The sequence below is a fragment of the Vigna unguiculata genome, chromosome 7, assembly GCF_037176805.1.
Source record: "Vigna unguiculata cultivar grain cowpea cultivar isolate G323 ecotype 2 chromosome 7, ASM3717680v1, whole genome shotgun sequence".
NCBI classification, from domain to species: Eukaryota; Viridiplantae; Streptophyta; class Magnoliopsida; order Fabales; family Fabaceae; genus Vigna; species Vigna unguiculata.
In genome coordinates, this window is record NC_140798.1 from 43,296,206 (window position 1) to 43,320,186 (window position 23,981).

At 26.3% G+C, this 23,981-nt stretch overlaps 1 protein-coding gene across 1 annotated transcript; it reads left to right on the forward strand.

Moving 5' to 3' along the window:
- Positions 1–19,359: 19,359 nt before the first annotated feature.
- Positions 19,360–21,336, forward strand: LOC114189486 (serine/threonine-protein kinase 52-like). The gene is made up of 6 exons (XM_028078060.2): positions 19,360–19,713; positions 19,808–19,929; positions 20,035–20,234; positions 20,316–20,490; positions 20,568–20,699; positions 21,024–21,336. Exons 1-6 carry the CDS (start codon positions 19,407–19,409, stop codon positions 21,228–21,230), a joined length of 1,143 nt encoding a protein of 380 aa, XP_027933861.2. The 5' UTR covers positions 19,360–19,406; the 3' UTR covers positions 21,231–21,336.
- The last annotated feature ends 2,645 nt before the right edge of the window (positions 21,337–23,981 follow it).

Below are 23,981 nucleotides of genomic sequence, written 5' to 3' on the forward strand. Positions count from 1 at the left end.
GTCCTAATTATTGAACTTGTTTCGTCATAAGAGTGAATGAGACTTATTTTGTGAGTGGTTAGATAATAACCCCATGAGGCTAAACTCTGCAAAGTTTGGGAGTCACCACAGGTGCACATCACGAGAGCAGTGGCGGAACTTGGACAAAAACTTTAGGGGCGCCAAATTAAATTTGTTACATATAATTTTGTTTAGTTAGAAAAAAAACTTTTCGTTTTTTCTCTTCATTTCCTCTGCTTAAAACAAACACACATAATAGTAAAATTAAAAAAAAAATATGACTATCATTCGTTATTATATCATGTTATTATATCATGATAAAAAACCATGAACACAATTTTGATAAGCCTTTCATACCTCATCGATTTGATTTGGTGGATATTGTCAATGTTGAGGACGTTTTTTCCGGATCCCGTTCTAATGAATTTTTAAATTCATTATATTTATCTATAGGAACTTTAGAGATTTATTTTTCATTGTCTTGAATTCTTGGTTCTTGTGAGATTTCTTAAGTTTAGTTAATGTAGATGCATTTTTTTTCATCTTTATCACAAATCTTACTCTTTCCAAAAAAAGAATAAATTCTTTTACTCTTTATCATAATTTCTAATATAAATTTATCACATTTCATCTATTTAGAAAAAGATAAAATTTATATTCATAAATCACAATTATCACCATGCAAAACATAACAAAACTCATACAACTTTAATTAAATAAGTAACACTGCATAAATTCAAAACTTTAAAAAAATTTACCATAGGCAGCAGAAAACATAAAATCCCTAAATTTCATAATTAAGGGTTATAATAATTTGGGAAAAATTATAATTAAGGTTCATGCAAATTTCGTAAAAAAATCCCTAAAATCAAAATTAGGGTTTATAGTCATTTGGGATAAACTTAATTTGGAAGAAACATCTTTAAAAAAAATCATAAATTTAACATATATAAATCATAATAAGATATTAACCTTGATATGTGAGAGATCATCCAAGAATGTATATTTCAATCTCAATTAGGGATGGCAACGGGGCGGGGTGAGCAGGGTTTCGCTATCCCATACCCATCCCCGTAAAAAAAATTCATCCTCATCCCCATACCCAAACCCAACGGGTATTAAACTTTTGACCCATCCCCATCCCCACCGGGTAACGGGTATAATCTCGTACCCATACCCATACCCATTTTCTTACTACTTCAATATTAATTTTAATTAATTTTTATAAAATAATAAAATTTTTATGATAAAAGAAACATAATATTATCAAATATTCAATATTAGAATGATGATTGTTTATTCCATATCAAATACTTTAAAATAAATTATAATTGTTTACATTTTATATAATAATACCAAATAAAATTTCATGAGAACTAAAACAATTATTAAATTTGCAAATATTAATGAAACATAATTGATAAAATTTAAAAATATTTTTTAAAAAATATAAAAGAAAAACAAATATTCAAATTAAAATATATTTTAAATGTTTGTTTACTTCAATCTTTTAAATTCTAATAATTTTTTTTATACACTAATAAAAGTTATAATACATCATTTGATCAAAATGATACAAAGAACATAATTGATATTTTAAATGTTTGTTTACTTCAATATTTTAAATTCTAATAAATATCTTTTTTATACACTAATAAAAGTTATAGTACATCATTTGATCAAAATGATACAAAGAACAAATAATAATCATAATAAAAGTTTAAAATAAATTATAACTGTTTGCATTTTAGATTATAATACCAAATAAACTTTCATAAGAACCAACACATTTATTAAATTTACAAACATTAATGAAACCTAGTTGATAATATTTAAAAATATTTTTTTAAAAGTATAAGCGAAAAACAAATATTCAAATTAAAATATATTTTAAATGTTTGTTTACTTCAATCTTTTAAATTCTAATGAATATCTTTTTTATATATTAATAAAAGTTATAATACATCATTTGATCAAAATGATACAAAGAATAAATAATAATCATAATAAAAGTTTAAAATAAATTATAATTATTTACATTTTAGATTATAATACCAAATAAAATTTCACGAGAACCAACGCATTTATTAAATTTGCAAACATTAATGAAACCATAAAAGGAAGCAAATATTCAAATTAAAATATATTTTAAATGTTGTTTACTTCAATATTTTAAATTCTAATGAATCTCTTTTTTATACACTAATAAAAGTTATAATACATTACTTAATCAAAATGATACAAAGAACAAATAATAATCATAATAATAAAATTTTAACATAGATCTTGTATCTTTTGAACTTCAATTATGTTGGATGGTGATAAAAAAATATTAATGACAATTACATTAAATTTTTATATTGTAGTAAATAAAAGTTATTTATATAATTATAGTGAAAAAATTACAGTATGATTGATAATGAGTTAAAAAATAAAAAATAATTAAATAAAATATATCGAAATAGTATTATACATAATGAAAATAAACAAGAAATAAAATATTAAAAATTAACAAATGTTTACAAACAATTTTAGAGACTATTGAAAGAAATCGCACAAAAGAAAACAAATGTATAATTAAGGGTATGATAAGTTGAAAAATATCTTAGAGATCTAAGAAAATTTTTCAAATATCAACATATATATACTCAGTAGTTGAGAAATAACAAAAAATGTTTTAGTGAAATAAAAAAGTTATTCAAATGAAACAAAAACTAATAATAAGAATAATAAGTAAATGATTTTTTTTTATATTACCTAGTAAACGAAATGTTTGTGCTATTAAATACTTAAATTGAGAGTATTAAACATTTTCATGTGAAAGAAAAATATACATTAAATAAAAATATTAAAAAATAATAGAAATATTCAAATGTGAGACATAAATTTTTTTAATTAACATACATATTTTTTAACATAATTATATAAAGATTATGATAAGATGAAAAATATAATTGAAATGCAAAATTAGTTTCATGACAAACCAAATAATTAGAATAAATAAAAAATTATATATATATATATGTGGTTATTTAATTAATTAGGAATATTTTAATAATTTAAACGGGGACGGGTAATATGGCGGGGATATGTACATCCCCATACCCAATTGAAAAAGTCGGGGATTCCCCATACCCATACCCATACCCAGTCAATGCGGGGATTTCTCGTCAAAACGGGGACGGGTTCGGGCAATACCCACGGGGACGAGTTTATTTGCCATCTCTAATCTCAATTAGGGATGGCAACGGGGCGGGGCGGGGACGGGTTTCACTATCCCATACCCATCCCCGCATAAAAAATTCATCCCCATCCCCATATCCAAACCCAACGGGTATCAAACTTTTTTCCCATCCCCATCCCCACCGGGTAACGGGTATAATCTCGTACCCATACCCGTACCCATGTTCTAACTACTTCAATATTAATTTTTATAAAAGAAAAAAAATTACGGTAAAGAAAACATAATATTATGAAATATTCAATATTAGGAGGATTTTCTTCGATGCCAAATACATTAAAATAAATTATAATTGTTTATATTTTATATTAGAATACCAAATAAAATTTCATGTGAACCAAAACATTTATTAAATTTGCAAACTACAACATTAATGAACTTAGTTGATAAAATTAAAAAATATTTCAAAAAAGTATAAAAGGAAAACAAATATTCAAATTAAAATATATTTTAAATGTTTGTTTACTTCAATTTTTTAAATTCTAATGAATCTCTTTTTTATACACTAATAAAAGTTATAATATATCACTTGATCAAAATGACACAAAGAACAAATATTCAAATTAAAATATATTTTAAATATTTGTTTACTTCAATTTTTTAAATTATAATGAATCTCTTTTTTATACACTAATAAAAAGTTATAATACATCACTTGATCAAAATAACACAAAAAACAAATAATAAACATAATAATAAAATTTTGACATAGATTTTGTATCTTTTGAACTTCAATATATGTTGCATAGTGACAAAAAAATATTCATAGAAATTACATTAAATTTTTATATTGTAGTAAATAAAAGTTATTTATACAATTAAAGTAAAAAAAATTACAGTATGATTAATAGTGAGTTATAAAATAACAAATAATTAGATAGAATATATCGAAATATTTTATTCTACATGATGAAAATAAACAATAAATAAAAATATTAAAAAACTAACAAATGTGTGTTTTAGAAATAATTTGAGAGACTATCGAAAGAAATCGCACAAAGGAAATCAAATGTATAATTAAGGTATGATAAAATGAAAAAAACCTTAGAGAACTAATTATTAAATTATGTTTGAAGTGGTTAAAAATAAATAGAAATATCATTAGTGACCAAAAAATTTATCATTAAATTACAAATAAATTAGTAATTAAATTGGTCACTAAATCAAGTACCGATTCGATCATTGAATCAGTCACTAATTTAGACAATAAATCAACTACTACCACCAATGACGAAAAATAGTGACTGATATGGGTTACTGACTAAATCAGTCACCATTTCATTTTTTCTTGTAGTGAATTATCATATACTATTCCTAAATATCATTATATATATATATATATATATATATATATATAATTTTAACCACTTCAAACAGAATTTAAAGTGAAACAATTACATTATGATATATTATTCTACATGATGAAAATAAAAACAATAAATAAAAATATTAAAAAACTAAAAAATGTGTGTTTTAGAAATAATTTGAGAGACTATCGAAAAAAATCACACAAAGGAAATCAAATATATAACTAAGGTATGATAAGACGAAAAATATCTCAGAGAACTAAGAAAACTTTTCAAATATCAACATATATACTTAATGGTTGAAAAATAACGAAAATTACTTTAATGAAACAAAAGAGTTATTCAAATTAAACAAAAATTAATAATAATAATAATAATAATAATAAGTAAAGAATTTTTTTTATATTACCTTAAATTGAGAGTATAAACATTCTCATGTGAAAGGAAAATTTATAATAAATAAAAATATTAAAAAATAATATAAATATTCAAATGTAAGGCATAATTTTTTTTATTAACATACATTATTTTAACATAATTACATAAAGGTTATGATAAGATAAAAAATATATTGGAGATGAGAATGAGTTTAATGACAAATGAAATAATTAAAAGAAATAAAAAATAGAATATATATATATATATATATATATATATATATATATATATATGGGTTACTTGATTAATTGTGAATATTTTAATAATTTAAACGAGAATGAAGATATGGCGGGGACGGGTATTATGGCGGGTATATGTACATCCCCATACCCATCCCCATACCCAACTGAAAAAGTCGGGGATTCCCCATACCCATACCCATACCCAGTCAATGCGGGGATTCCCCGTCAAAATGGGACGGGTTCGGACAATACCCACGGGGACGGGTTTATTTGCCATCTCTAATTTCAATCTCTGTATTCCCCAACCTATGTTTTCTAATCTATCTCTTTGTATTTATTTCTCCTCACACACTTTTATGATAATTTACATGATGGAAAATTCTTATAGCAAAAAAAAACTACAATCTCTTTTATAAATCAATGTTTCCATTAAACTTTTTATTTATCTTTTATTGTAATTTTTCATAATATAAACTTAATATAAATAATATATAAATATAATTTTAAAAAATAAATAAATATATATAAAAAATAATTTTCAAAAACTTTGAGGGAGCCATGGCTCCCCCTTGTCCTTAAGTAGTTCCGCCACTGCACGAGAGTTTGATGTCAAGTGCATGTATATGAATAATTGAATTTAGTGTATTGTTTATGTGATTATACATACATATACATATACATACACACACACACACACACACACACACACACATATATATATATATATATATATATATATGGCTAATTTCTTTTTCACATTAGCTTACCCCTATTGTGTGTTTATGGTGCTTGTTGTCTCCAGAAGCGGCTCAACGGTTTAGTAAATCTAAAGCAAACTTAATAAAATAAGGCCTTTTATTTAAAGTTTATTTTTTAAACTTCTTTGATGCAAAATTATTTATTAAATTGTCATAATTAATTTCATTTAATATTTATTTCTCAATAGACAGTAGTCCGTTTAATCTTGAATAACTTTTGAAATATTTAGTTTTAATGACATTGTTGATCTTAAATAAGTTTTTATTATCTTTGGTTTTGAGCAACTATTTAATTATGAAATTAAATCAAATTCATCAATATCCAACTAATCTTAATTTTTTAAATATTTTTCAAAGTTTAAGCATTTTTCTCTCAAAAAATAAAATTTCTACAAACCGTAATACACAAGACATTTCCTCTTTTTTTTGAGAATGAATTAAAACAATAAAATTTGATTCTGGTTGTCAAAAAAATAAACTCGATGATAAACTTGCAGTATCTTGAAGTTTCAAGTCTCTTTTTCGTTCTTAAGTCTCAACTTTTTCACAAACATGCAACGTTGTTTATTTTAAGATTAATCATTAATAAAATAATTTAAAAAAAGTATTGTTCTTCTAAACTTGATAATAAGTCTTTTTTTTTATATAAACATGAATTATCTTTCTACATAAAACTCAATTTTAAATTGTGCTCTAATTAATTTATTATCTACTAAAAGATTAAATCATAATCTAATTAATAGTTTTGTAAAAAAATTCAGTTTCTCCTCCAAATATATGCAAAAAAAAAAAAAAAACTCTTGAAACTTGTAAATCTAAAAGTACTAAAAAACAAAACTAAGCAAAATAAACACATTTTTAATTCTAATACAAATTCAAAACATAATAAAAATAACAACAATACAAATAGAAAGAAAAAACATACTAACCAAGAATGAGATGAAAAAACTGGTACACATGAGCAACATGAGATTTGAGATTCAAGAGATTTAAGGGATGTAATATATCAAAACCCTAGAAAAAAAGGACTATTAGAAGAAAAATAAAGTAAGGAGAGGTAAGAGAACTGAGAGAGATATAAGGAGATAATAGAATCTAGATCGATTATAAGAGAATAAATAGTTAATCATTATTTCCTTATAAACAAAATTATAATTTACTAAAAGAATGTTTTAACTAATTAATTACAATTTTTACTACCAATAAAAATTAACATACACTAATAATAATTTAATTAAATTTTATTTTTAAACATAAACTTATAATTAATTTAATAGAGCTATATTAATAATAAAATATTTTTGTGAGGCATTTTTTATCTTAAACATAATTTATAATTAGTTTAATAAAGATATATTAATTAGTAATAAAAAATATTGAGGCTTTTTTTTCTTAAACATAATCTTATAATTAATTGAATGGAAAAATATTAATAGTAAATTTTTGTTTGAAGCATTCTTATCTTTGAGCAACAAAGGATGTAAGTGAGGACACCCTTATAGTGAATAGCAATGAGACTGTTGTTTAGAGTGTGAGAGTTGAGGCTGTATATGTTTTATTTAATATATCTTTTTTAACTCTTAGACTCCCATTATGATTTTGTATATTACTATAGTTATAGTTTTGGATAACTAGATTAATATTCTACATATGCCTTCAATTATATGTTTTGTTTCATCAATATTTAATGTTTTATTTAGTAATTTTACACTATTCAATGAGATTTACAAATTATAATAATTACATTAAAAAACACTTTCAAACCTTAATTAACAAAATATAAAGATGCAACGGAGTAAAAATATGTACAACAAAAAAAGATAACGAAATTCAATTCACATTATTCATTATTATAAATATAATCATACAATAAAAACAAGACTTTCAAATTTTTATTAACAATGAGTGACTTTTTACATCATAAAAGAAAAAAAAATCGGCTAACCACAAGAATATGTAAATAAATGGAGTATAAAAAATGGAGAAAAAAGAAACAGTTACATGAATTTTCCTTTTTTTCCTATATAAGAGTTTTATAAGTGGTTGGCGATTTTGTTTTGCCTTTTAAATGGTATAATTATTTTTTCCCGTCAGACAAGTTACCTAAAAATAAGAAAACTTGACTACTTACATTAATGAAATTTGTCGTGTTTGATGAATTCAAAATATGTTAAATATTATAGAGTTTAATTAGTATGTTTAAGAATTTGAAAAGTTAAAAGTTGTTGGTGATGTGATTCATAAAAATTATTGATGAGAAATTAAGAATTATGATCATTCTGATATTCGGTTTAAAAAAAAGAATTAATGAGAAAATGAATTATAAGTTATAAAAATATGATCGTCACGGTTTATTCTGATAAGATTAAAATTGAGATTTGTATAACTTATAATTTCACAAAATTCTTCTAAAGATAAAACTCAATTTTTTATTTATCAAAATGTATTCTTTAATAGAACAAATTAGATAAAATCTTATGGATTTCACGATCATTCTCGATAACTATTACTTTTTTAGTGTGACAATATTTTTATCTTATCAAGTAGCCATTAATAATGGATTTGACCTCCACTAATTTAAAAGATAAAGTTTTTATCCTAATCATCGCGATCACAATCATAATAAGATAAAGATTATGGTTTTCTTAACATTTTTAACTATAATTACTATTTTTTAAGCTTAGGGCTAGAAGTACAGAATTAGTAAACAACTATGACAGCTGGTAAACAATATTGGAGATCCATACATCCCCTGTTTTTCTGAGAGCACTTAAAGAACAAATAATTGATATATATTACATATTAATGTATCATCACGAAAATTATTTACTCACAAATTTAGTTGTCAAAGACTATAAAGTATGAATCACATTACTATTCAGCAAAATGTTCACTGCTTCAGTCACTACTAAATTATAGTGTAAATAAAGAATAGACAATAAAAATATCAATAATATTACATATTCTTATAAAATGTCTATCCGTCAATTGCTTTATTAAACATTTTATTAGTTAATATTATCCAACATAAATTATACGCTTTGTCATATTTTTCATGAAACTAGTTGTTAATTTTTCCAACATTTTATTCTCAATATAAATTATGTTTATATTACTTTCTCATGGAAATATCAACATTCAAATATTAATAATTTATCTCCTATAGTTTTCTTAATTATGATAATGGATTGTGATTGTTTCACTGTTTCTAAAGTAAAATTTATATTCATTTATCTTTACTATTATTAAACATGAAATTTGTATTTTATCATCATTTGGTATATATATATATATATATATATATATATATATATATATATATATATATATATATATATATATATTGTACTCACACGTTTGTATTCACACTATTTCAAATATTAATTAAACAATTTTTTATTTATAAAAAGATATTATTAATAATGTCATTATAAGAACACGTGCCCTTTTTTTCAGTGTCAAATCTTAATAGAGAAATTTATAAATACACAACCATAAATAAAATATCAAATAATAATTATATAAATATCAAATAATTATAAAAAATTGAACAATTACATATAATTAAAATTCAATATTTATTGTTTTTTCAAATGTTATACAAAAAGTAATTTGCGAATTTAAGTGAACTTGAAATATAATTATTGAGGGAGAAAATAATAATAGTGTGATAAAAAAAATTAATTTCGGTAATTTATTTAATAAACATAGAGTTTAGTTTATTCAACATTCGAAATTGATAATAAAACACTTTTGCATGACAAAAACAAATAATAAATAACATCATTAAACATAAATGATTAAATATATTTAAACATTATATAAGTAAATAATATTGAAATTTATGTTTTGTATAATCTCTCTCTATCTATCTATCTATCTATCTATCTATCTATCTATCTATCTATCTATCTATATATCTATATATATATATATATATATATATATATATATATATATTAAAAAGTAATGATTATTCTAATTAATATAAATTCAACTACAACAATTCTCGAATCATATCTTGATGATGATCACCATAAAAGAAATGTTGAAATAAGATGTTCCTTATTATGTGTGTATAATGCCACTTCTCTAGTCCACTATCACGTTCCTTCCCTTCAATAGGGTTAGTGAACCTTAAGCCTGTTTTAAAGTCATTAAAAGTACGTGTTAAGTCACGTGACTTAGTTTAATAGAAGGAAGAAAAAAGAAATGAAAGAATGATGAAAACATAAAGGGTGAAGCATGGTGTGGGGTGTCTTTTAACATGGTTTATTTTCCAAGCTCCTATGAGAGGTAAATTTCGTGCAATGATGGTGTTTTCTACTCGAGTAACATGGGTACTTTCAATGCCACGTGCTATATGGTTGTCACTTTTTCTTGGTCTTTTTATACTGGTTTCACCATTTTTGGTCTTTTTCTATACAAACCAACTGACAAATATTCAACATCCAACCTAACCTCCTAGGTTATACCTGCACGTATAAATACAAGTGTGCGTATAAAACTTGTTCTTGGGTGTATAAAGAATATTGCAATATGATCCCTGATGTTAGAGAGGTTTATGGACATCGAGGATTAACAAAATACAATTAATAAAGTTGACTGAATATTATAATGGAGATTATATGGCTCACCATTTCTTAATTTGTGGATGTTGTTTCTTACTTGGATATGATTAGAAGAAAGATCCAAACCCTCATAAATTATATTGAAAATTTTCGAACATCGAGAAGGGTTCAGAGATTCTTATATTAAAATTAAAAACGAAATATAACAATTACACGCGTTTACGAATTAAATTTAAATATTTAAATATTTTATAACAAGAGTTGAGTGGAACACATTCGAAGTACTTGGGAATTTTTCTTATCTTGCGTGGACAAAGACAAGTTGTTAAGAAGGTTTTCATTTTGATATTCTACTTTGGTTCTTCTTTTGTCTTGTTTAATGTACGTTTCTCAGAGAAGTTTCGCGTATGTACATTTCCAAAGAGGATAGATGCGTAAAATATTTTTCAATAGTTTTTTTGGTTGCATATGTGATAGTAATGTAAGTATCGAAAAATATATTTTTATATTCAAAAACAAAAATAGTAAACATAAATTATCATGTTATATTTAAAACCATAAATACCAAAATGTAAATAAAAAATAGGCTTAAATATCTTTTTGTTCTCATTTTCGTAGTGTTTGTTGTGGATGGTCCTCCTTTTGACATAATGTTTATAACGGTCCTCATTTTTACCAAATGTTTAAAATGGTCCTTATTTTCGCAATTCATGTTTTATTTGGTCCTTTACTGTAATGCCGTTTAAATCATTAACGGAACATTGGACATGTGACACAGTTTGTATTAGGGTGTGTTACGTGTGCACGATACATATGGCTAATTAACGTTAATTTTTTAATTTAGGGGAAATTTTACAATTAGGGAAATTTCTTCATCTTCGTCTTTCTTAAGCTCGGATTTGTAGAGAAAGCAGCTAATACATGTCATTTCATCATTGGATTGCAGTTGCAACTAATATTTTGCATGAGACATTTGTATGCAAATTTTAGAAAAAGATTCTCTGACAAAAAATTAAAAATACTCATGTGAAAGGCTGCTAGGAGCACACACCCAACAGTTTGGGAAATAGTGATGTTAACAATTAAAGAGTTAAATATCCATGCTTACAGATACCTTATTATTATACCTCCGCAATCCAATGATGAAATGACAAATATTAGCTGGTTTCCCAACAAATCCGACCTCAAGAAAGATGAAGATGAAAAAATTTCCCTAATTGCAAAATTTCTCCTAAATTGAAAAATTAAGGTTAATGAGCCATATGTATAGTACATGTAACACACCCTAATACAAACCGTGTCACCTGTACAATGCTCCGTTAATGATTTAAACGACGTTACAGAAAATGACCAAATAAAACATGAATTGCGAAAATGAGGACCATCTTAAATATTCACTACAAATGAAGACCATTTTAAACATTTTGTCAAAATAAAGACCATCCGCAACAAACATTATGAAAATGAGGACAAAAAAGTATTTAAGCCTAAACAATACTAGATGAGGTACTTTTATTCTATATAATGTTATTGCCAAAGAGGATAATAAAAAACAGTAATGATTTTTGTAAAAAGAGAATACTATGACATTTTAATAATTAAATGTTTAAGTTATATAAAGATTTATAATAGCTGATTTTTTTTTATATTAAATAATTATTTTTTTATAAATTATTTTTTAGAGTTCTACGTCTTCTTTTTATTTATTTTTTTATATTCTCACTCATCTGTTTCACAATTAGAGATGACTTTTCTGATCACAACATCGAGTTTTACAAGGATAGTCGATTAGAATTTTCAATATAATAAGTTGATTTTCTGTTATTTTTTGGTCCAATTTGCATTTCTCTTTGTATGTAACCTTTACTTATTTACATGTAACCTTATAAATATCAATATGAATTTTTGTTGATCAATGATTATAATAGTACGCTCTGATTATGTTTGTGATATTTTTATGTGTAGATAAAATATTTGTGAGTTTGGAGGCGTTGAACTGTCTCAAAACTGTTTGAGCCATTTTGTCATATAAGAAAAACTAATTAATTATTGTAATTATGATTCTATGTTGAAATTTATATTGCATGATTGATGGTGTGACAAATTTAATGTTATAGCATGATGTTATAGGATTTCGTTAGTCTAATAGTTGAGATGTATGAATATTATATTATTATAATTTTATTTGTTGAATAACTATATTAATATACTTTATATCATGAATCTTCTATTTTTTAAAATCTAATTATGAAATATTTTATTTTAAAAGTTTTTTATATCATGAATCTTCTATTTTTTTAAATCTAATTATGAAATATTTTATTTTAACAGTTTTTCACTAAACTGTTAATTAATTTGATTAGAATTTTTTTTAAGTTTTAAAAACTTGAATTATCTTATTCTAATAACAAATGCATTATTTTGATTGGACACAACGCAAGGATAGATATACTAAACATGTCACAACAAGGTGTTAATTTTTTATTAAAATGGTTTCAAATGGTTATAATTTTTATTGTGTCTTATAATTATTAAAATTAATGTAGAGAAATTGCTTCGTATTTATCTTTCTAGTATCTATTTATCTTAACAAAACATTTTCAATTTTTTTTCTTACCTTATTTTTTATCTACTTCACTTCTAAGCGGAATAAAGTATTAAATTACAATTTGGAATTTAAAATTTCTACGAACAGTATTTAAGAGGGGGAATTGAGAACGTACAGTCAAAATATATGTGACTTTAACGTTATTTCTTATCGTGATCGTGCATATTAAAATTATGTAAACATTAATACAAGGGTTAAAGGGTTTGAATAAAGTTGTTAAATATTTACTTTTGAATTTTTGTATTTCTTAACTCACAAGACAAACGTAGCTCACACTTTTAGGTGTACTGGTAGATGCGTATTGGTAGCTGATAAGGAGTTATGAATCTTAAAAGATTTATGCTGGCAAAGGAATACACACTGAAGCTTTTTTAATCTTTACATTGTTTATACAAACATTGTCGTATTCCGAAGACTTCTTTTTCTAAGAAACGTAGTAAAACGATGTCAATGTTTTTTTATTATTGACTTTTTAAGTGTTTTAGCTTATTAAATACTATTGTGTTCTATTGTGACTTCTAGCACTGTTTCTCTTTGATGTTGTTTTTCCCTATTCAAACTTCGGGATGTCTTTGTCGCTGGTAAATCAACAACCACATTTATTTCTCTCGGTTTGTATTTGTCAATGTTGACCCAACAATACCTTTATCTAGAATTAAGATCTTAATATGGTATATGTAATAATATAGATCTAATTAAATAAATTTTAATAATTTAATTTAAATATTTATTGCACAACTCTTCTGTGATTGAGGTTAAATAGGTCAAGTTGTAATTTAAGAATGAAATTTTTAGTATTGAGAGAGATTGTTGAAAGTGAGTCGTTTTCAGAATCGAATCGTGATATTTAGATGATTACACTCTTAAATCAAAAGATTATAATTTTTGACTTGATGGTAAATATTCGATTCTTATATATATATATATATATATATATATATATATATATATATATATATATATATATATATCATCGCTTGTGATCCTACCTTTTCCATTATGTCTATTGAAATATAGAGCTGATTTAGAATTACTTGTTGTAACAGGTGAACTGCTACTACTCTCATGTCAAATCACTCTTTATTGATGATAGTACAGTAAACATATGCAAACAATCCTCCACCGTATCACATGCATCATGCATGGAAAATTGTATTTGTATTACACAACACAATGCTCATAGCTACAAATACAAACTGTCTTAAATGTTGGCCTTTTATGGCTAAATTTTATGTGGGGTGCTTTCCTTTTACTGAAGAAATGAATTTTGTAGGTAGGTACGATAATGACAAAAGAGAAATGATCAAGTTTCGAGGTTAGCAATGCATGTATGCTTTTGTTTATTGATTATTCTAATCTTCAATCAGAACCCTTACAAACCATTCTTTTTCTCAAGGATGTCTGTTTTTAAATGTGAAATATGAGTTGACCATTCACTAAGGATATTGAACTGTATGCATCTGTAACTTTTTTCTTTGGAAACCAAAGTCTTCCTTTTAATCTATCAGTATTTTTCTTGAAAACTTGGAAGGGGCCAAAAGGAAATGTCAATATTTCTGGTGAAAATGTCAGAAGTAAAGAAAATAATGGTGCATGGTGGTAACATAACAGTTTCCTATGGACTATGATATGTGTGAACCTATATACATATATTTTTTTCAGTCCTTTCCTTTCTTGGTGTCACGTTACTAACGAACTTTCCAAGATAGAGTTTGTCTCCTTTTGTATTCATTTTTCTGATTTGTTTAGGTTCCAATGGATTTAGAGAATAACTTTTACGACGCTTGTACTTTAATTTGCTTTGCTTTGCTTGTACTTGATCCACAAAAACTTTTCTTTTAGCTAATATTATTTTTAGGTTTAGGTAAAGAATTCAACCCATGGTTCACCTAAATCATATATTTATTAAGAATTCAAATGTGTGAGTTAAGTTCCATATTAAGTATAAATAAAAAAATGGAACAACATATAAAAATAAAAACTTATTGAAAAATTGTCTTAAGGTAAGATTGATTCTATTGGATTATCGATGAGAAAATTTCAACCGTATTAAAATCTGAGTTCAAATACCAAAAAAATTTACATCACTTTCAACTCAAAAAAAAAAAAAAAACAAAGTAAACTAAAAACCAAGGGTGCAAAAAAAAAACAAAGTAAACTAAAAACCAAGGGTGCTGGATTATCGTGAAATCAGAGAGAAGGAGTGGAACTAAAATGGATGAGTGAGGAGGGGATGTTTAAGAAAAAGGAAAAAATAAATTTATTTAAGTAATTTTATACAAAAAAAAATTATAGAGAACTGTATTTAGAATATGAGAAGGTGTAAATAGCAGAAGCAGTTAGATAGATTATAGGCTTAACTATTAAACTTGTAGTCCAGTCAAAGTGTTTGCAATATAATGGTCCGGTCCAGTTTTTCTTACTAATTGGCATCAGTGGATTAAATATTAAATATAGTAACAATTATATATATATATATATATATATATATATATATATATATATATATATATATATATATAATTTTGGCTACTGAACTCAGGTAAAAAAACTTAGAAGACGACCCTTTTAATATATCCAAAATTTAATTATCATTCAATTATTTGTTGTCTTTTTTAATATTTTTTTTATGGTTAAGATTATTTTTTAAACTGATAATGCCAAAAGCAGTTTAAAATTAAAGATAAGTTTTTTAAAATAACATGATAAAAAAATATTTTTTTGAAGTGAGAAAAGATTTAAGATATATTATGTACGATAAAATGTATCTTTATACTATTTATTAATTATATATATATATATATATATATATATATATATATATATATATATATATACACTTCAATTTGAATTTATTATTAAACTTTGAATTTTGACACTAGAATTTCTCTTAATTTTAAAAGGATGAATTGATGATAGTGTTTTATGAGTGAGTTTACTATAAAATATGTAATGAGATTTGCTTAATTATATATTACGAGTTTCTTATTAGTAAAAACATTTTCTTATGTGATCCACCGACTTTTTATATTTAAAATTATAAATACTTCATATAAACAATTATTTGGAGTTATTAATGAAAAAACTATTTATATTGTTCAAATAAAAATTATATTCATGTCTTTTTATAATTTTTATCGAGAACACAGGTCATTTTTGTTATAATAAAATAATATAATTTTAAAATATATAATTTTATAAGAATATTATTAAAAAATTAAAATAATTGAATTTTAAAATATAATATTAAAATAATACGTACAAATACGATGATACAATTCTTCTTTGAATTAATTGTGTAGAGTAAGATTCCAACAAACTTAGTGGAAAAAAAAAATCTAAATAATTAGGAATCAGGGTTCCAACAAAATAATTAAAAGAGAATCTTGGTAGAGAAAAAAATGCAATTAAAGATGAACATGCATGTTCAGTTGAGATTAATATAATTTTTAATGTAATTTATTTATTTGGATTGATAATAGTTTACAATTTTTATTTATTTTTTATTTATTAGTTGTTCAACATGGATTGAGTTGAGTAATTGGATAGATTAATTAAACCTATCTTTATTTGTTAACTCACAGAAGAATTTTAAAAAAACAATATTTTCCAATATTCTTTTCAACGTATAACTCTGTACTAGTTATATCTTTGCTTTAAAATTTAGTCAACAAGGTATAAAAAAGAAAGTAAAACATAAACATTGATATTACTTGCATAATAGGTGTGGTATAAAATATTTGTTCACCGTATTATAAAATATTATTTTGTATAATAAAACATATTTTTCTTCTGCAAATTGATTAGTACTTTTATTATATATTTATAACTTAAATATGTTGTTCTTCGTAATAAATAACTGAATTTTGTTCGTGTTTCTTAATAAACAAATAACTTCCCCTTGATTAATCTTTTATTTTTGTTTATAGTCTCAAAAACACTAATTAAATTATTTTATTTTATCATCTAAATCACCTTGAATACTACGAACAAGATGATATTATGATATTTTTTTTTACCAAACACTATATAAATAAAATCATATGATCTATCATAGATAAAAAATATCTAAGTTTATATCGATTGCATAATTGAATTAAGCAAGATTTTCAGGTTTAAATCTCATGATCATTTACTCAAACTCAATCTAATTTTATTTGGATAAGCAAAAGATACCAAATTTAATCTGACCCGATCTAATCTAAAAATAAAACATTACCAAAACCACTTACATTGAGTAACGGTATGAAAACCAAAAATAAATCACGCATCACATTTACTTAAATAAAATATCAAGCTACGTTTTTTGGTGTATTCTTTTATTTTATTTTAAAGATATGATTCTTTAAAACCATACATAGAAAGAGAATATTTGAGTATTTTTTTAATAGATATATTGTGGTATTTTTTTTTTCTTGTAGAAATATTGCATTATCCTTTAAAGCAATATTATGAAACTGAATGATAAAGTTGTGATCTCCGCCTCATTTATTTAAATTTAAAGGGATATATACATTCTTCTTTCTCTCTATTAATTTCAGATTTGCAAGCATCACTCTTTCCTTCTCTCAGTTTGTTTTCATCAATCTCTCTGCATTCTCGCATTCACTGTTTCAACCTTTGACTCTTAAGCCACGCTAGTGTTCCAAAGGTACGTTTCCACCTTCATGCACTGTGTTTTCTACGTTACAAATGTGATTTTATTGATTTTATTTCTGATACTTCGAATACTATTATCTCTGTTCGGCATCAATCCATTTTTATAGTGTGCATATGTTTTAGGTTTTTTTTTTCGTCATTTAGTAAATGCCATACAGATTCAGTACATATAATGAAATGTTAATACTTTGATGTTTACTTCTGAGGTATAATTGAAATTGAGGTGAATGTTTTGAGAGAAATTCCATGGTGTTTTCGGAAACCTAAGAATTTAGGTTCTTCTATGTCCTTTTCCTCTTTCTTCTTTAGTGTTGATCCGAAATCTATAATTATAACAAAATATTAGGATTGAGTACAATGGGAACTTTTATGTTTTAAATCCCAGTGTTACATCGTTGAGTTTAGGTTTCTTATGTTTCGTTCACTTAAGACGTGTGAATCGGGTTTTCTGATTTTCCGATTGGTGGCTTTGGCCTTTTCTTCAATCTAAGGTTTCTTCTTTTGATAATTTTAATGTTGAAAGTGAACAGAATTGGTTGTTGTTGAGGAAAGGAAATTCTTGATTTGAATCATGCAGGATAGATCGTTGAGTTTAGGTTTCTTATCGATTTGATTTGTGAGTAATTGAATAAAATATTTGCACAAGTTTTTACTGTCTTGAACTAGCCATATTTTCATTTTCTATTTTAACAAAAATTATAATTTTTTGGTCTTTACAATTTGGATTTCCATTAGTTCAATCCAAAAAATTAGGTCATCAACCTCATTTATATACACTATTTTAATTATATGATTTCTGTTATCCTCTAAATATTTAAATTCATCTTGAAAGGCTAATTAATTAACTCTCTCTCTATATATATATATATTTATTGTTAACAGGATCTCCAATAAAAATTTCTCATAGATGATATTTGTTTTAGCTTGATGGACCAATTATGTTTGCGGCGCCCCCCTCTCCTTTTGACCAAATCAAATGAGATCGATGATGTTTTTTTTTTTAATCTTATTAGGTTTGTAGGATTTTCTTTATTGTAATTTGAAACATTCTTTTAATTCTCAGCAAATAACTTTACCCAATATATTTTACTGAAAATTTATTCTGTTTTTTCACTAATAAAACAAAATAACTCTAACTTTCCGTACGTTTCGCTTTTGTATATGTTAACTTTTCTATGTTATTTTACTCTTATAATCTTATTTGATTTAATACATTACTATTTATAAATAAAAAATCAATATTTTAGTTTTTATGATAACAAATCATTAAAGTCATTTAAGTATTTAGCTGTATAATTTTATAAAAATGAATGTCGATGGCCTTTTATATTATTTTATATTTACCGTTTATTTCAACTGTTGATTTGGCTCAGTTATAATTATAAGTTTATTTGTTATCTCATTCATTATTTTTGAACTATAATAACCTGCATGTTAGTGTATGATGTTTGTGCTCCATCTGTTTTTCGTCAAACAGAGTAACAAGAACGATGAGAAGGGTATGATATTTAGAGGTGCTCGAATTTGAAGAACTGTAACTACATGACTGTATGATTTTTTTTTTTTCTAATTAATTTAATCATTGCCTCAGTTGTGCAGATTTTTTTTGGAATCAGAGATTGTGAAATTTGGGGTGTTGGAGATGGATTCAGAAAGTGGGGTTTCACCTAAGATGCAATTGGAATCTGGAGTTTTGAGTTCAAAGATGAGTAGTGAAAATGTTAGCAGCAACAAAAATATGATATTTAGAGCAGATAAAATTGATTTGAAGAGGTTGGATGCCATGCTAGAAAAACACTTGAGCAAGCTTTTTTCCAAAAGCGTTGCAGCAGAAAGGCCTAAAGAAGCATGGGAGATTGATACGGCCAAATTGGATATACATTATTCTGTAGCTAATGGGAGCTATGGTACTGTCTACAGAGGCACTTATGATGGTCAAGATGTTGCAGGTATTGTATTCATATAAGCTTTTGTTGCTGTAAAAAACAGAACAGCTTTAATAAATTTTTCATGACTTAACTAGTTCCATTTTCCATTTTGCAGTGAAAGTTCTGGACTGGGGTGAAGATGGTATTACCCCTGCTACTAAAATTGCTTCATTAAGGACATCATTTTGGCAGGAGGTTAGCGTATGGCAAAAGCTTGATCATCCAAATGTTACAAAAGTACAAATTTTTACTCTTCTCATCTCATGTTTATTTTCATGACTTTACAAATTTTGCATGTAGTTTTTTTTTTAAGTTAATGTGTTAGTATTTTCTTTGTATTAGTTTCTTGGAGCTTCACTGGCTATTCCAAATCTCATGATTCCCTCATCAACCATTTGTCCAAATTCTGTTCCTTCCAAGACGGGTTGTGTAATTGCCGAGTTTCTTACTGGCGGAACATTGAAACAATACTTGTTCAGAAATAGGCTCAACAAACTTCCATACCAGATTGTGATTAAGCTGGCTTTGGACCTCGCTAGAGGGTGACTCACGTATAGCATTGATTTATCATGTTAGTATCAGTATTCTTCTACTGATTTTTTTTTTTCTTTTTTTCATTGCAGTCTTTCTTATCTACATTCAAAGAAAATTGTTCACCGAGACATAAAACCTGATAACATGTTGTTAGATGCTAATAGAAATTTGAAAATAGCTGATTTTGGAGTGGCTCGTATTGAAGCTAACAACCAAAGTGAGATGACAAGTGAAACTGGAACCTATGGATATATGGCCCCAGAGGTATATTGTTGTTCTTGGTATTGTTGTGAAGTTGGCAAAAAATCTAAAATAATTTTCTTTAATATATGGTTTTGTAGGTTTTAAATGGCAAGCCTTACAACAGAAAATGTGATGTCTACAGTTTTGGTATTTGCTTGTCTGAAATTTATAGTTGTACTACGTTTTCCAATCTAACCCTTACCACGGTGTCATGTTCCCTTATTAATAAGGTTAGTTTTAGTTTTAGTCATTTCATCTATTTCTTTTTGGCTAAGACATGAAATTTATCACCTTTGTTGTGTCCTAACATACTTGTTCAACTATCACTGAATTATGTGCAATGATCATGTCTAGATGACTAAAGGGTTATATATATAGGCAGGGATATGCAATTTTTTTTTCCTAGTAGACTTTTATTGGTTTTATGGTTAAGATGATATGTTGAAGAATATTAGCACAGTGAGAATCATCATATTTCTTTCTGAAAATAGTTTGCTTTATTTTCACAGAATATTCTCCTAATATAATGCTCATGATCATATTTTCTTGCACAGCGTTTACGACCTAAAATTCCAAAAAATTGTCCAAGCGACTTTGCAAACATCATACGAAAATGCTGGAATGCAAACCCAGAGAGACGACCAGAAATGCATGAGGTGGTGACAATGTTGGAAGCAATCGACACAAGAAAAGGAGGTACAATTATACGAAAAGAAAAAAATCCACTTTCTTTGTGTTTTTTTCCTTCTGGTCGTTCCTAGAATTCACATCCAGATCCTTGATGACGAGTACATCGAGGAACTACGCCAATCTTATAGAGATACGTTTGTAGTTTGCAATTTTTCATTTTCAATATTTAGCTGCAGCAGGGCACTCCTTGTTTCTAATATATTTTATATTAATAAAAAAGGTATATTATGAATTGTACAAACATTCTGTAGTGCATAATTCCCCATTACCAACTATCTATAATCAAACAATCCAAAATTTTATAAAAATAAAATACATATAATTGTATAACAATAAATGAAGATATATTTGATTAATTTTCTTTTAAAAAAAATTATATTCTAGACTTATTAAATTAGATTATTCGTCTAATATAATAAGTGTAACGAACCAATTTAATAGAATAATTTTAATAAATATAACGTCGCATGTTTATAATTTAAAAATAAAACATCGATAGGAAGTATGTCGAAATTAACAATTACAATTATCTATAATATACAGAAAGAAATATCCAAGGCACAACATAATGACTTTTTACCTAGACTACATGAAACACTTGACAAAAGTTAACAGGTTGCTCACAGATGAAATGAAAATAACAGGACATGTGAAGGTAAACAATGCAAGACCCTCAAACAAATTATCTGGATAAATATAAAAAGATGAGATTTACTGGATACTTGCACTCGTGGTAGCCTCTGCAGCTCTGCAGAGCCATTGTCAATGGGTTTCACCCTACCACACAAAGGTTAGTCCATGATCATCTAGGGTCATTATTCTTCCAAAGACTAGGACCTCTTGCTACTCTCACCACTTGAACCGGTCTACTCTATGTGAGTTTGATAGATTCTTTAAAGTTTCAGATGCAACCTTGCTTGAATCCTTATTTGATTATATACACTACAACACCACCATGAAATCTCGCCAAGAGTCTCATGGAATTACATCTAGCTCATATCATGTTTCTTACACCAAATCCACATGTTATCTCAAAACATCAAAATCTCATGCCAATGCACCACCAACCAACCAATTCATGACTTATTTCATACCAAGCACAATAAAAATCTCAGTCCCATTATACCACATAAAACATACACGACGACATCGTACTTTATGCTTTAAAAAGGGTATACCAATTAATCATGAAAGCAAACAAGCATTCAAACAATTTTGCTGTCAATCTGGCTCAAGCTAAAGAGCTCTCGCTCAAGCGATAGGAGTCTCGCTCAAGCTAAAAGTCATTGCCTATGCGAGATTGCAAACAGGGAGCATTATGAGGTTCTGCGAGTTCTCGGTTAAGTAAGACCTTCTCGCCTAAGCGAGATTACTCTCGCTCAAAACTAGAGCTCGTCGTTTGAGCGACGACTCGAGCAGAAACTTGGGTGAGTTTCCTGCTATTCTCGCTTAGGCGAGTGGCAAAAGTTATTCGCTTGGGCGAAAACAACAAGTTCCTCCCCTGCTTACGCATGTAACATCAAACATTCAAAATCAAATAACATTTCAATATTTCCAAGCAACCACAACATCAAGCAAGCATTATAAGCATGAAACAGAACTAAAAACAGGTAGATAGTTGAAAAGAAACGTGAAAAACCCTAACTTCCCTTACCTTGATTGAAAGCTAAGAGAGAATAAAACCCTTAGTGAACAAGCACACCTAAACTAAGAGCAGTTTAAGAAGCTGAAAATAGAACATATGAGAACGAAGGTGAGACCATGACTGGGACCGACGTGAAATCAGAGCTTAGGAACAGAAAAGAAACATAAATAAACTTGAGTTTCGAGTCCACTTACGTGGAAAGGGAGCGTTCACTAAGCTTGGAGGAAGAAGAAGCTTAGTCCTCATAGAGTTCATGGTTTAGAAGAGGAAAAAGGTAAAAAGATGAACTATTTCTGAGAAAAAAGACAAAATGAAATTAGTGAATGACTAGAAGAAGTCTCAGGTAGATAACTAGAAGTCTTAGGTAGACAACTAGACCGGTCTTGAACCCTCTATCATTAAACCAGACCCAAGATGTTTTAAGAAAAATGTGAGCTTTACAATAATACATTAAAGTGTAAATTATTTTTCTATTTAATATACATTTATATTGTAAAACCTTTAAATATGAAAGGAGGCTTGTTCTTTGTCGTTTGTGAATGAGAGAGAGCATTATTCTATTTAATGTCGTATAAATAGATGATATTAATTAAATTGATAAAAGAATAATATATATATATATATATTTATATATATATATATATATATATATAAGTTTTTTAGATGTGATTGTGTAAGGAATAATTAGGCTTGAATATATAAAAGGAAATTGTAATCACCTTTATGCTAAGCTTTACCCAATATTCATGTAAATTTTACCGAACAAAAATATTTTCATTAATAAAAATGATGGAGATATCAACAGCTTAAAATAAAATTTATCCAAGATACACTCTTCTACTGTAAGGCCCCATTTTTTTTATGCCTTAAAGATTAGTGGGCTGCCCTTGTAAGTGGGCCTAAGGCCAGCCCAATGCATAAAGTCCTTAGGTCTGCCCTAATTCCACACTCACTCTCACACTTGCAGAAATCAGCAGCCGTCGCCCTTCCGCACTAGAGCTCTGCTAGGGTTTGTTCTTGTCTTGAACCAGTTCGTCCCAACTAACGATTTCTACTCCACGTAAGTAACTCTAACCCTATTGTACTTACCTCCTAAAGCTTTACATTCGTTTTCCACCGATTAAAGCCCGAAAATAATCGTGTCCTTCGCTGTTCCGTCAGTTCCTAGGTCCATCAC

Excerpts from the sequence above, each read along its gene's own strand:
- LOC114189486 (XM_028078060.2), top strand. The coding sequence starts at position 19,407 with ATGGATTCAGAAAGTGGGGTTTCACCTAAGATGCAATTGGAATCTGGA. Across the intron at positions 19,714-19,807 it reads TGATGGTCAAGATGTTGCAG|TGAAAGTTCTGGACTGGGGT; the intron begins GTATTGTATTCA and ends TCCATTTTGCAG. Across the intron at positions 20,491-20,567 it reads ATGGATATATGGCCCCAGAG|GTTTTAAATGGCAAGCCTTA; the intron begins GTATATTGTTGT and ends ATGGTTTTGTAG.